Source organism: Pristis pectinata, chromosome 2 (genome assembly GCF_009764475.1).
Source record: "Pristis pectinata isolate sPriPec2 chromosome 2, sPriPec2.1.pri, whole genome shotgun sequence".
NCBI classification, from domain to species: Eukaryota; Metazoa; Chordata; class Chondrichthyes; order Rhinopristiformes; family Pristidae; genus Pristis; species Pristis pectinata.
The window spans coordinates 145132345-145148214 of record NC_067406.1 but is presented as its reverse complement, the minus strand read 5'-3'; the positions used below and the strand labels follow the sequence as shown (position 1 = coordinate 145148214).

Below are 15870 nucleotides of genomic sequence, written 5' to 3'. Positions count from 1 at the left end.
CCCTCAGTACTGCCCCTCCCACAGTGTGACAATCCCTCAGTACCGCCCCTTTTTTTATATATACAGACAGTACGTCTTTATTACATATTACACACACACTACAAATCAACTACCGTCACAGACAACAAAAAGAATGCAATTCTACCGAACATCCAGGCAACGCAACAGCACTTGCCTTGCCCCCCCCACAGTCACGGACACGGCCTGTAACCCACCGTCCAGACCGACTGACGGAGGCACAGTTGTTAATCAACAAATAGTACGGCTATATTACATACTACACATGCACTACAAATTAAGTTCCAGCACAGACCAGAAAAAGAACATAATTCTACTGAACGTCTTGGTAAGCGCAACAAGACTCGCCTTGCGTGCCCCCCCCCAGTCTCGGACATGGCCTGGAAATCACTGTCCAGACCGACTGACGGACATACAGACAGAGGCACAGAACTGCGCACAGCGATTCACAAAGACAACAGACTAAAAGACGACTTCGCAGGAGCCATGCCTCCAGGAGCTGCAACTGCTGCGTAGGACCGAGGCCCCGCCATCTTAGAGCCTTTATAGCCACCATGACAAGGCGCTACGCAGTCAGTAATCACAAAACACTGTTGGTGCGATAAACAGCGACACAACAGCAGAGCACACCAGTAATTAGTCCCGTAAAGGAGCAGTGCAGAGAAAGGAGAGGTGGGAGTCTTCTCCAGATAAACAGACAGTCCATGTGATGAAACTCCAGCGCCGTCCCTCCACAGAGCCTGGAACACAGACACCAACACCTGGCAAAGCAGAGTCCTTGCAAGAAGAATATTGCACCAGCCCACTGCTCGAGATGAAAACCACACTCCTCCACTGCCCAACATTCTCCACAACTGCACCTTTGAATTTATACAGTCAGATCTTCAGTTCAACGGGAGAGCGCACTCAGTACCGCTCTTCCCACAGGGTGACGCTCCCTCAGTACTACCTCTCCCACAGTGTGACTCTCCCTTAGTACTGCCTCTCCCACAGTGTGACGCTCCTTCAGTACTGCCCCTCCCACAGTGTGACACTCCCTCAGTACTGCCCCTCCCATAGTGTGACCCTCCCTCAGTACTGTCCCCCCACAGTGTGACCCTCCCTCAATACTGCCCCTTTTTTTTTACAGTTAGTTTGCATTTATTGCATATTTCACACACTCCTCAAATAATTTTCCATCTCATACCACAAAAAGAACACAATTTTTACCGAACGTCTAAGTAAACGCAACTACATTCACCTCGCGACCCCCCCCCCCCCCCCACCCCCACACAGTCTCTGACATGGCCTGGAAGCCACCATCCAGACCAACTGACATAGAGGCACAGAACTGCACACGGCATTTACAAAGTCAACAGTCTGAAAGGTGACGACTTTGCAGGAGCCATGCCTCCAGGAGCTGCAGCTGCTGCGTAGGACCGAGGCCCTGCCATCTTAGAGCCTTTACAACCCGCCATGACAAGGCACTACGCAGTCAGCAATCACAAAACACTGCTGGTGCGATAAACAGCGACACAGCCAGCAGGGCACACCAGTAATTAGTCCCGTAAAGGAGCAGTGCAGAGAAAGGAAAGGTGGGAGTCTTCTCCAGATAAGCAGAAAGTCCATGTGATGAAACTCCAGCACCATCCCTCCCACAGAGCCTGGAACACAGACTCCAACACCTGGCAAAACAGAGTCCTTCCAAGAAGAAAACTGCTCCAGCCCACCGCTCGAGATGAAACCCACACTCCCCCACCTCCCAACATCCTCCACAACTGCACCTTTGGAGTTTAACAATCACACCATCAGTTCGATGGGGGAGCGCACTCAGTACCGCCCCTCCCACAGTGTGACACTCCCTCAGTACTGCCCCTTTCACAGTGTGACCCTCCCTCAGTACTGCCCCTTTCACAGTGTGACCCTCCCTCAGTACTGCCCCTCCCACAGTGTGACCCTCCCTCAGTACCCGCCCCTCCCACAGTGTGACCCTCCCTCAGTACTGCCCTTCCCACAGTGTGGCACTCCCTCAGTACTACCCCTCCCACAGTGTGACCCTCCTTCAGTACTGCCCCTCCCACAGTGCAGCGCTGTCTAATACTGCATTTGTGTCTGTGCTCCAGTCAATGAGCTATTTATACTTATTTAGGGGTTGAGTTATAATAACTAATTCATTATTAACAAGTATATTTGCTCAAGGTTCTAGAAAAACATGGCCTGTAATAGTGAATGGTGAAAGTTGCTCATTTAAGGGGAATTTACTCTGCCAAGGAAATGGGACTGCTTTTTGTTAAAACAATCCAGTGTGAAATATATTTTGTGCATGATTGGAATGGAATCAAAATGAACGTCTTTTACCATGAAAGGTCACACAAAAATAGAACTGTGTTCATGAAGTATCTTCATGACCTCAGTATACCCTAAAGTCTGTACAGCCAATGAATTACTTCATAGTCTCTTTATTGCTGCATTGAAGAAAATACCACAGCCATTTTGCATGCAAGCTCCCATGAGCAACAGTATGATTTTGACCAGATAATCTGTTTTTGAATTGCTTGATTGAAAAAGGGCTACCTAGAATGGGTGACCTGCTCTCTGCAATAGTACTGAGAGAGAGATCTGGAAGGGAGATGGTGTTTTGATGAACTATGTGATCTTCACCATGGACGTCCAGTCCCTACATACCTCCATTCCCCATCATGATGCCTCACCGCTCTCTGCTCTTTCTTGACCAGAGACAGAACCAGTCCCCTTCCACTAACACGCTTCTCCGCCTGGTTGAACTTGTCCTCACCCTAAACAACTTCACTTTTGATTCCTCTCTACAGACTAAGGCCGTAGCTATGGGCACTCGCATGGGCCCCAGCTATGCCTGCATCTTTGTTGGCTACGTTGAACAGTCTCTGTTCCAAGCCTACTGCAGCCCCATTCCTCAACTCTTTCTCTGCTATATCGACGACTGCATTGGTGCCTCCCCTTGTACCCATGTGGAACTCGACAGTTCCATAAATTTTGCCACAAATTTTCATCCTGTTCTCCAATTCACTTGGACTATTTCTGACACCTCTCTCTCCTTCCTCGATCTTTCCATCTCCATCTCAGGAGATTCCTCATCCACCGACATCTTCTACAAGCCCACTGACGCCCACTGCTACCTCGATTACAGCTCCTCTCACCCTGTCTCTTGCAAGGACACGATCCCTTTTTCTCAATTTCTCCGCCTCTGCAGTGTCCGCTGCCATGATGAGGCTTTCCGCTCCAGGACATCTGAGATATCCAACTTCTTTTCTTACCAGGGCTTCCCCCCCATTCTGTGGTTGAGAGAGCTCGCACCCGTATCTCTGCCATTTCCCACACCTCTGCTCTCACTCCCACCCCTCCCAGACCCAACAGGGATAGGGTCCCCCTTGTCCTCACATTTCATCCCACCAGCCTACGTATCCAACACCTCATTCTCCACCACTTCCGCCATCTCCAAAGGGGACCCCACCACCAAGCATATCTTCCCCTCCCACCTCTTTCTGCCTTTCGCAGGGACTGCTCTCTCTGCGACTCCCTAGTTCACTCCTCCTCCCCACCCATCCCTCCCCCACCCCAGGAGCTTTCCACTGCCCCCGCCATAGGTGCAATACCTGCCCCTACACCACCTCCATCCAGGGACCCAAACAGTCCTTTCAGGTGAGACAGAGATTCACCTGCACCTCCCTTAATATCATCTATTTCATTCAGTGCTCCAAGTGTGGCCTCCTCTGCATTGGCGAGACTAAACGCAGACTAGGTGACCATTTCACAGAACACCTGCGCTCCATCCGTAACCGCGATCTGCATCTCCCCGTTGCTGGTCACTTCAACTCCCCCTCCCACACTACCGCTGATATGTCAGTCTTCGAATGTCAGCGGCCTCCTCCATTGCCAGGAGAATTCCCAGCGCAAACTGGAGGAACAGCACCTCATTTTCCATCTTGGAACCTTGCAGCCTAACGGCATGAACATTGAATTGTCTCACTTTAAGTGACCCCCACCCCCCTTTCCTTCACCCCCCCCAACCATGCTTCTTTTCTTCCCTTTCCCAGCCTATCTTTCTTTTTTCTACCCCCTATTTCTTCTCTCCTTACCTTTGACCCATCCCCTGGTGGATCTGCTCTCCCCACCTCCCCCGCACCTGTCTATCACTATCTCTTACCTTCATCTACCTATCACCACCCTGTGCCCACCCCGCACCCCCCCCTTTTGTCCACCTTTCACTGCTCTGCTTTTCCCTCCTATATATTGCGCTTCCCTTTTTCCTATCTTCAGTACTGAAGAAGGGTCCTGACCCGAAACGTTGACCACGTGCTTTTCTCCACGGATGCTGCCTGGCTTGCTGAGTTCCACCAGCATCATCATGTTTTTCATCTAGATTCTAGCATCTACAGTCCTTTGTTTCTCTTGTCTATGTGATCTGTACCTCTGAGAATAGAGTGCCCCGTCAATAAAAGGACAACTTTCCTTAAAAGATTTTTCAGCATCAAATTATGACCAATGTGACTGCTCAGACTTCTGCAGTATTTGAAGTGGTAGATGGTATAAATGCAGAGACTAAAATCAATGTGTAACTAAGGCAGACTGATTTAATGGACAATTTTAACTTCCATTGTAAATGAAGATAAGCAGACTAGACCATGTGACCAAAATACTCAGGGAATTCCATACACTCCTGACGTGCCTTACAGATGCTGCCAGGAGGTGAGTCACTCATAGCAGGACACCCAGCCTCTGACTTGCTCTTGTAACCATGTCACCTATGTGGCTGGTGCAGATGACTTTGAGCATAGAGAGATAAAGCACAGACAGTATGCTGTGCTGACCCATCAAGTACCCATTTACACTAATCCTACATTAATACCACTTTTTATTCTACTTATTAAATGCTGTGACAGTATCTGGCTCCACCACCCTCTCAGGCAGTGTGTTCCAAATTCCAACCATCCTCTGGGTGAAAGAATTCTTCCTTTGATCCCCCAAAGTCTCTTGTCTCTCTTTTCTGTGGGGCGCATGTTGTCCTGAGTTTATAGCTTCAGCAGCTGGACCCCTCATTTTTAGGTAAACTTGGTGTTGCTCCTGGCATGCCCTTCTGCATCCTTCATGAGACCAGGGTTGATCCCTGAGTGGTTCGGGTAGAGTGAGGGGAATGCCAGGCTGTGAAATTACAGGCTGTGGTGATTCATAGTCCACCATGTCTCATGGATGCCCAGTTTTGAGCAGGCAGATCCAGTCACCATTGACTTTAAATTTCACCCCCCTGACCATTCTTCCTTCCTTGAATTCCATGTAAGTTTGAGAAGCAGCTCCTGGTCCTTAGACCAGCCACGTTAGAACCTTCCACATTTAATAGTGAGTCCAACAATTTTAGTCAATACATGTTCACAGCATTTTTATTTCAGATTTCTGGCGTACCTTCCACATTCATTTGATAATTTCAGGTAATTATTCTGCAATTACAGTCCCTCCAGGCTCCTGCTACCTTGCACATGTACTCCTTTTGTCACTTAATCTATCCTGATTTAGACCCTGCCACAGATTTTCACTGTGTACTCTTCAGCTCTCCCATCTTTAAATTTGTTTATCTTTCTCTGATTCTGATGAAATGGGAATGTGAACAACACCTGGCACATTGACTCCATTCCTCTATTCACTATCTGACCTGAATCTTTCCACCATTTTCTCCTTGACAATGGATTTCATATTTTCTCAATGACAGATGTTAAGCTAACTGGCCCAGAGTGTCCTGCTTTCTGACTCCCTCCTTTCTTGAAACTGACGTTACATCTGCATTGATTGCATTGCAAATGGGAGTGTTTTGGACTAATTGCAATGTTCCTGAAGTCTTTTGCATTTATTAGCAGTGCATCAAGGATATTTGCAATGAAAACAGTGTTCTGGCATATTGTGCATCAATAACAGTGTCCCGGGAGTGTTGTGCATAGATAGCGGTGTTCCGGCACATTGTACGTTGATACCGGTGACCCGGCACATTTTCAGTGATAGCAGTGTCCTGGCACATTGTACATTGACAGTGGTGTCCTGTCACATTGTACGTTGCTAGCGGTGTCCCGTCACATTGTACGTTGCTAGCGGTGTCCCGTCACATTGTACGTTGCTAGCGGTGTACCGGCACATTGTACATTGACAGCGGTGTCCCTGCGCGTTGTACATTGACAGCGGTATCCTGGTGCATTGTACATTGATAGCGGTGTCCCGAGAGCGTTGTACATTGATGGCGGTGTCTGGCACATTGTACATTGCTAGCGGTGTCTGGCACATTGTACATTGACAGCGGTGTCCCTGCACATTGTACATAGACAGCGGTGTCCCGGCACATTGTACATTGACAGCGGTGTCCCAGCACATTGTACATAGACAGCGGTGTCCCGGCACATTGTACATAGACAGCAGTGTCCCAGCACATTGTACATTGACAGCGGTGTCCTGGCGCATTGTACATTGATAGCGGTGGCCCAAGAGCGTTGTACGTTGCAGGCAGTGTCCTGGCACGTTGTTGTACATTGCAGGCGGTGTCCTGGCACATTGTACATTGCTGGCGGTGTCCCGGCACATTGTACATTGCTAGCAGTGTCCTGGCATGTTGTACGTTGATAGCAGTGTCCTGGCACATTGTACTTTGCTAGCAGTGTCCCTGCACATTTTACATTGCTAGCAGTGTCCCTGCACATTTTACATTGACAGCGGTGCCCCGAGTGTGTTGTACTTTGATGGCGTTGTCCCTGCACATTGTACATTGCTAGCAGTGTTCCAGCACATTGTACATTGATAGCGGTGCCCCGAGAGTGTTGAACATTGGCGGTGTCCCGGCACATTGTACATTGATAGCGGTGCCCTGAGAGTGTTGTACATTGGCGGTGCGCCGGGAGCATGTTGCATCGAATGCATTGCTCTGGGAGCATTTTGCCTGATATTGCGTGACGCTATCAGCTTTCTCTGCCTGAGGCACAAGCTACTATTGGCAAGCCCACTCATCGTGATTGCTTTTCACATTTTGGTGTGGCCTGTCCGATTCCTTTGCAACTTGACTGTTTAGATATCAGCAGCTGGTCCAGGCTAACAATAGATTGTCTTTGTGCCTGATCTGATGTAATGTGCATATTGTGCCCTTTTATGCCAGTGAAGGTGTTTTCATTTGTATCGTCATACTTTTCTAAAGTGACGGATTTGTGTGTGATTGAAGAAAATAGTCAGCATTTGAACATGTGAAACCTGAATTCATGCCACATTGCTGTGTCAATGGAAATGTTATTAAAGTTTGCTAAAGAACCTCATCCATTAAAATGACTGGTGTAGTTGAAGTCCACAGTTGGAGAGCCATAACAAAATTCAAGTCCAATAAACAGTCTTAAGTGATTGGTGAGTCCAGTTCATCCAGCTGGAATCATTCCAGTGGCTGTAACTTGTTCTTGTTTGTTTAGAAGTTACCAAAAGAAAGGTCACATTGCAACAGGCCAGATGAGGAATAGGAGCAATTTCAATGGCAGTTCAAAGTGACAACTGAAAGGAGCACTTCATAGGTGGCGGTTCATTCAGACAAAGAGGGTCTGGAATTGTGCAGAATTGGATTGGGAGTGTCTTCAGTTGATTGCAACAGGCAGAGTTTTTCCATTGACTGTAATTTGTGGGATGACTTTTCCAATGATTGTAACAGATGCAAAACATATTCTGTTGATTACAATGGACCATGAGCATTGACCATTGATTGCAATGCATATTGTGCATCACTTATTCGTTGCAATGGATCGGGAATGTTACCCATTGATTGCAATTGACTGAGTGTTTTACCCATTGTTTGAAATGAATTGCTTAATAATTAAACATTTACTAAGAGTTTAACTCATTGATTAAAGGAACTTGAATAGGAATTTTGCAATTGCTTTCATTGTGAAATTTTTAGTTGATAATTTTGCTGAGAAAAAAAATAATTAAGTACAATCTCGGGAGTAAGAAGAATTTTGCTTCTTTAGTTAAAGTACCAGAGAGAGAATTTACCTTTTGTTTTTAAATTGAAATTGTTTCATCCAATGACAGATGAGTGGTATTGTCTAACTTCACATAAAAGCTTTAGAAACTGCACAGGATACCAAAGTGAATGTTACAAATTCCAAGGATCCAATGCTTATTCCATTCCCAAGAGACTAAAGAACTTTTATTTGTGATTGTTCAGTTGAAAAGTTGCAACATTGTGACATTTTTCTCTGTTCTACCATTTTCTTGTCATCAGCTGCTTTCCCAAGAGATACCTGGTAAGTGTTAGTTGTAGAATATAGAATAGGGAGCTACCTACGTCTGTGGTGTCTGCCTTAGACAATATGTAGAAAATGTACATCCCCTTTGCTGTATCTGTCCACATGGTTCCCATTAATGTTCCTTTTGAAAAGAACTGAACAACTTCACCAGTAAGCCCCTGGCACCTAAAGGTCAGTTCAAGGAAGCACCTTGTGAGTGGATCAGAGAGACAAGTTTGTGAACTCTGGCATTGACCTCATGGACTGAACGTTGAAAATGCTACAAATCTCTGATTGACATTCCTCAGACCCAAGTTAACAATAGCTGTGCATTTATTCCATTGCATTCATATTTTCCTTAAACATAACTTCCAACAATATCTGAAGCAGTATAAAAGCATGTACAAATATTTAAAGATATACTGTTGGATCAAATGCAGTGAATTCATTTTCTTCTTTTGTCTGTCGCATGTTTGCCTCATGGAACATGACTAGTGTGTTAAAGCTTGGCCAAATAAGTGATAGTCACAGTACTAGGCAATGACCACATAAATTGAGAGAGCCTAAGTACCTCCCTTTGACCCTCATTGGTATTACCACTGCCAAAACTTAATTGAACCAGAAAGTGTAGTTACGAGGGCAGAACAAAGGTGGTGAGTGTCTACCCTCTGACTTCCTTAAGCTTTCACATACCTACAGAGCATAAGTCAGAAGTGTGATGAAATGTTCTGCACTTGGATTTCTGAAGTTTCATGAAATGTCATGAAGCTGAACACTATCCAGAACAAAAGAGCCAATTGATTAACATCCCATCCACCACGTAAATATTCATTACTTCCACCACTTGGTGTGCCATTTATAAGATGCACTTGTCAAGGTTTTTTTTTTGCGGCATCTCCCAATCCCGCAACCTTTTTGGGAAAAGGAGACCGTTTTGGTCCATGGACTCTTTGTCAATCCTTGCAGAGTAATGCCATCAGTCATATTCCCTAATCCTTTCCACACAATTATTTTCTCTCTTGCCAAGCTAAATCCCTTTTGAAAGCCCTGATTACTTATGTTTCCAGCACTCTTAAAGGCAATGAGTTTCACATTATCAATATTCTCTCTTTTAAAAAAAGTCCTTACATTCCCTCATTCCTTTGCCAAAAGTTATAAATATCTGTCCCTCAGTCCTTGAATTCTCTGCTGTGGGACCAGATTCCTTCAATTTATCATTTCTAAACCAATCACAATCTTGTACATCTTCTTAACCCCCTCTGTCCAGGGAGAACAGCCCCGCTTCTGCTAACTTCACAGCTGAAATCCTCCAGCTTGAAACAATTATTGTAAATCTTTTTTTCACCCTCTCTTTGACCAGAATCATTAATTATTTTCCTCTTGCCACAGTTGCTGCTGAACCTACTGAGTATTTCCAGCATTTTCTGTTTTTATTTCAGATTTCCAGCATTTGCAGTTTTTAGATTTTCAAATACTGATAACATTTGTGTTTTAATTTTATGACTAACAACCTGTACTCTTTGTAATTTGAGGTAAGGGTTTTGTTTTTGTTCAACTATAGTAACTCAGTGACATCTACGTGATAAGATATTTAACTGCATTTTACCTCTCACACAAACTCACACATTGGGGCTTTAAATCCTTTGGATCCAGTTTTGAAATACACTTCTTATAGCACCAACTTGTAGAGTCAGAGTAATACAGCATGGAAACAGGCCCTTCAGCCCAACTGGTCCATGCCGACCACACCGTCCTCCCTGCTAGTCCCAGTTGCCCGTGTTCGGCCCATAACCCTCCAAGCCCCTCCCCTCCATGTACCTATCCAAATGCCTCTTAAATGTTGCAATTGTACTGGCCTTGACCACTCCCTCTGGCAGCTCACTTCAGGTACTCACCACCCTCTGTGTAAAGAAGTTATCTCTCAGGTCTCTTTTACATCTCTCCCCTCTTGTCTTGTATCTGTACCCTCTAGTTTTGGACTCTCCAACCCTGGGGAAAAAATTATGACTGTCCACCTTATCCATACCCCTCATGATTTTATAAACTTCTGTGAGGTCACCCCTCATTCTCCTATGCTCCACGGAATAAAGTTCCAGCATGGCCAACCTCTCCCTATAACTCAGGTCTTCTACTCCAGGCAGCATTCAAGGTGAGTTTGTAATTTTAGTGGAGCAATAAACAATCTGTTGGAGGAACTCAGCGGGTTGAGCAACATCGGTGAGGAGAAAGGAATCATCAACAATTCCTTCCCCCCCCCCCCCCCCCCCCCCCCCCACAGATGCCACTCAACCCACTGAGTTCCTCCAGCAGATCGATTGTTGCTCCATGTTCCAGCATCTGCAGTCTCTTGTCTCCTTGTAACTTTATTAAACATTTAACACTAAGATAGAAAGACCTGTTGGGATGTACCTGACAAGAATTGTGTGATCAGTTGTGTTCCCTGCACCTGACATTTCTCCAGTGGTGTTAGCTGGTGATGTTTGCTTTTCTTTTATATACATTAACTACAGTTACCATGAGTTGTCAACTAGTGATTCTCACTCTAACTTGCACAAAGTGACCACTTTTCTTGATACTGATATGTCCAAGAATTACTGTGTGTTTTCAGTTAGGTTCGCTCTTCCTGACACTCACTGAGGTCTTCAGCCATTTATCTTCACTGTGCAAGCCTGGAATCGGTCAATACTTCTGAACATGCAGTTAATAACTTTTTTTATTTTCAGGTCTCACAGCTGCCTCCAGATTCCTACCCTCTCCTTTTGTTTGTGAATCCAAAAAGTGGGGGATTGAAAGGCCGAGAGCTGCTGTACTGTTTCCGGAAGCTTCTGAATCCTCATCAGGTCTTTGACCTTACAAATGGAGGGCCTTTGTCTGGGTAAAGTATCAGTTTGTAGAGGATACCTTTGACAAACAAGGAATTGGAATTGTAAGGATATTCAGTGTGCAGTGCAAGATTATTTATTGATCTTGTGTGGAACACATGTTGTGATCTGCCCTCTTGGTGCTCATCTGCCTCACTCTGCACTTTGGCAGAGACTCCAGCCACACCATCAGTTAAATGGACCAAATGTCTGCCACCTTTGCCGTCTTATTCTTTGTTTCCATGGATTGAAGTCATTTGAAAAGTCATGTTAATGCTTTGGAAAAATTGACATATTCAGTATTGCTGATAAAAGGATAAATCTAAAAGATTCTAACCAGGGTTAAAGGGAATCACAGATATACACAGAACAGTACAGCATAGGAACAGGCCCTTCAGCCCACCATGTCTGTGCCAAACATAACTAATCCCAGCTGCCTGCACGTTGTCTGTATCCCTTCATTCCCTGCCTGTTCATGTGTCTGTCTAAATGTCTCTTAAACATTGCTGTTTTATCTGCTTCTACCACCTCTCCTGGCAGTGTGTTCTAGGCATCTACCACTCTCTGTTAAAAATTTACCTTTCATATCTACTTTAAATTTTCCCCCGCTCACCTTCAACCTATTCCCTCCAGTATTTGACATTTCCACCCTAGGGAAAAGGACTCTGACCATCTACCCTATTGATGCCTCTCATGATGTTATAAACTTCTATCAGATCCCCCTTCAGCCTCTGACACTCCAGAGAAAACAATCTAAGTTTGTCAAACCTCTCCTTATAGCTTATACACTCCAATTCAGGCAACATCCTGGTGAACATCTCCCTCTCCAAAGCCTCCACATCCTTCCTGTAATGTGGCAATCAGTATTACACAGTACTCCAAACGTGGCCTGACCAAAGTTTTATACAGCTACAATATGCTTTCCCAACTTTATACTCAACACCCTGACTGATTAGGGCATGCTTTTCCAAATGTGAATAAATCCTGTCTCTAAAATTCTTCTCCAATAATTTCCCTATGAGTGGCCCATGATTTCCTGGTTCGTCCCTGTGCCCTTCTTAAACAAGGGAACAACATTGGCTATTCTCCAGTCTTCTGGGACCTCACCAGTGGCTAAAGAGGACACAAAGATCTGTCGAGGCCCCAGCAATCTTCTCCCTTGTTTCCTCAGTATCCTGGGATAGATCTTGGGGACTTATCCACCTTAATGGTTTTCAAGAGCCCCAACATCTCCTCCTTCCTAATATCAACATGCCTTAGAATATCAACAAATGTCTCCCTAATCTCACCATCATCCATGTCCTTCTCCTTTGTGAATGCTGTTGTGAAGTACTCATTAACGACCTCACCCACTTCCTCTGGCTCTACACATAAATTCCTCTCTAGTCCTTGAGTGGACCTACCCTTTCCCTAGCTGCTCCTAACATACATATAAAGTGCTTTTGAATTCTTAACCCTACTTGTCAAGGACATTTCATGGTTCCTTTTAGCCCTCCTAATTTCTTGTTTAAGTTCTTTCCTGCTTCCTTTATATTCCTCAAGGCCTTATGTCTGATTTCAGCTTCCTAAACCTTACATACGCTTCCTTTTTCTCTTTCACCAAACTTGGGAAGGGGTTTAACTAATAAGGCAGGGGGATGGGAATCCATGCAGAAAGACAGAGGGAAGCAAAGCAGAGACCAGAGCAAGAGGTAGAAAAGAGAAAAGTAAGAGCGGAGTACAGAAAAGTCAAACACAAAGGGCACAAAGGTTACTAGGTTCTAAAAGGACAATGAGTGTAAGTGCACTTTATCTGAATGCCCATAGTATTTGAAACAAGGTCAGTGAACTTGTGGCACAAGTCAACACAAAGAGGTATGATTTAGTGGCCATTACAGAAATGTGGTTGCGGGGTGGAGATGAGGGGGAATTAAATATCCAAGGGCATCAGGTAATATGGAAGGACAAGCAGGAAGGTAGGGAGGTGGGGTAGCCTCTTAATTAAGGATGAGATCAGGGCGATAGTGAGAGACGATATAAGATCTAGGGAGCAGGATATTGAGTCCATCTGGGTAGAGATTAGGAATGGTAAAGGGAAAAAAAATCACTGGTGGGAGTTGTCTATAGGCCACCAAATAATAACATTACAGTGGCACAGGCAAGTAAACCAAGAAATATCTGATGCATGTAAGAATGGAATGGCAGTTGTCATGGGGGACTTTAACTTCCACATAGATTGGGCAAATCAAGTCGGTCGAGGCAGCCTTGAGGAGGACTTCATAGAATGCATCCACAATAGCTTTCTTGAACATCATGTTAACATACAAGGGAAAATGCTATCTTAAATCTGGTCCTGTGCAATGAGAGGGGTAAAATTAATGATCTTGTAGTTCGAGATCCTCTTGGAAGGAGTGAGCATAGTATGATTGAATTCCTCATACAAGTGGAGGGTGAAGAAGTTCAATCTAAAACCAGTGTATTATGCCTAAACAAGGGAGATTACAATGGGACAAGGGAGGAGTTGGTTAGCATAGACTGGAAACACAGGCTATATGATGGGACAGTTGAGGAACAGTGGAAGACTTACAAAGAGATTTTTCAACAAAAGTATATTCCAGTTCAAAGCAAGGACAATAAGGGTGGGGAGAATAAGGGTGGGGAGAACCACGGTGGAGGACACATCTAATATGCCAAAGAGAGATGATCTGGATGCGATGGGAGGTGAGGACCTCGATATAATCGCTGTCACTAAAGAGGTAGTGATGAGCAAACTAGTGGGTCTGAAGGTAGACAAGTCCCTTGGTCCTGACGGGATGTATCCCAGGGACTGAAAGAAACAGCAGAAGTTATAATAGAGGCTTTGTGATATGTTACCAAAACTCTCTGGACTCTGGGCAGGTCCCGGTGGATTGGAAGACAGCGAATGTCACGCCACTGTTTAAAAAAGGATGGAGGCAAAAGGCAGGTAACTATAGGACAGTTAGCTTAATGTCTGTATTCGGGAAAATGCTTGAAGCTAGTGTTAAGGAAGATATAGCAAGACATCTGGATAGAAATGGTTCTGTCAGGCAGACACAACATGGATTCAAAAAGGGCAGGTCCTGTTTGACAAACTTACTGGAGTTCTTTGAGAATATAATGAGTGCAGTGGATAGAGGGGAACAGGTGGATGTTGTATACTTGGGTTTCCAGAAGGCTTTCAATAAGGTGCTGCATAAAAGACATGGATAAGTCTGCATGGAGTTGGGGTAATGTATTAGCATGGATAGGGGATTGGTTAGCCAATAGAAGGCAGAGAGTTGGGATTAATGGGTTTCTCTGGTTGGCAATGAGTGGTGAGTGGGGTGCCACAGGGGTCGGTGCTGGGCCTGCAACTGTTCATGATATACATTAACGGTTTGGAAGAGGGGACCGAGTGTAACGTATCTAAGTTTGCTGATGACACTAAATTGAGTGGAAAAGCAAATTGTGCAGAGGATGCGGAGAGTCTGCAGAGAGATATAGATGGGTTAAGTGAGTGGGCAAGGTTCTGGCAGATGGAGTACAATGTTGGTAAATGCAAGGTCATCCACTTTGGAAGGAAAAATAGAAGATCAGGTTATTACTTAAATGGTGAAAGTTTGCAGCATGCTGTTGTGCAGAGGGACTTGGCAGTGCTTGTGCATGAATCACAAAAGGTTGGTTTTCAGGTACAACAGGTTATCAAGAAGGCAAATAGAATATTGGCCTTCATTGCTAGAGGGATTGAATTTAAGAGCAGGGAGGTTATGCTGCAACTGTAGAGGCTACTGGTGAGGCCACACCTGGAGTACTGCGTACAGTTCTTGTCTCGTTACTTGAGGAAAGATGTACTGGCTTTGGAGGCGGTGCAGAGGAGGTTCATCAGGTTCATTCTGGAGATGAGGGGGTTAGCCTATGAGGAGAGGTTGAGCTGCCTGGGACTATACTTGCTGGAATTCAGAAGAATGTGAAAGGATCTTATGGAAACGTATAAGATTATGAAAGGGATAGATAAAAAAGAGGCAGGAAGGTTGTTTCCACTGATAGGTGAGACTAGAACTAGAGGACATAGCCTCAAGATTTGGGGGAATAGATTTAGGACGGAGATGAGGAGGAATTGCTTTTCCCAGGGTAGTGAATCTGTGGAATTCTCTGCCCAGGGAAGCAGTAGCAGCTACCTCATTAAATATATTTAATACACAATTAGATTTTTGCATAGTAGGGGAGTTAAGGATTATGGGGAAAAGGCAGGTAGGTGGATCTGAGTCCACGGCCAGATTAGCTAGGATCTTATTGAATGGCGGAGCAGGCTCGATGGGCCAGATGGCCTCCTCCTGCTCCTATTTCTTATGTTCTAACTTACTATATCAGTTGTCATCCAAGGTTCCCGAACCTTGCTATCGCCATCTTTCATCCTCACAGGAACGTGTTGATCCTGATCTAATCAACTGGTCTATAAAAGACTCACAAATAAATCAAATTTCAAGTGCACATGGAGATTTCCAGCACATACTGGGATGTCCCACACTGTTTAGCCCAGAACATTGAGATTTCCAGCTCACCGTCAGCACCATAAACTGGCGTCTCCAGCACTGTGACTTGGCACACACTGAAGTGACAACAGGCATGCGCTGCCCCTTGCTGCAGTGTCGTGAACCACAATAAGGGGTGAGCCATTCAGAACCGAGATGAGAGGCAACCTCTGCACTCAGAGAGTAGGAAACGTGGCTGCAGGTAAAACTGAAACACAGGGTCCTAAG

General features: G+C 45.1%; 1 protein-coding gene across 1 annotated transcript in view; it reads left to right on the top strand.

The window, feature by feature from the left end:
- LOC127580818 (diacylglycerol kinase theta-like) overlaps positions 1-15870 on the top strand; it is a 200583-nt gene that overhangs the window by 128381 nt on the left and 56332 nt on the right. Inside the window, 1 exon segment of the mRNA XM_052034735.1 lies at positions 10994-11145. Within this exon segment, the coding sequence (XP_051890695.1) occupies positions 10994-11145 (152 nt within the window).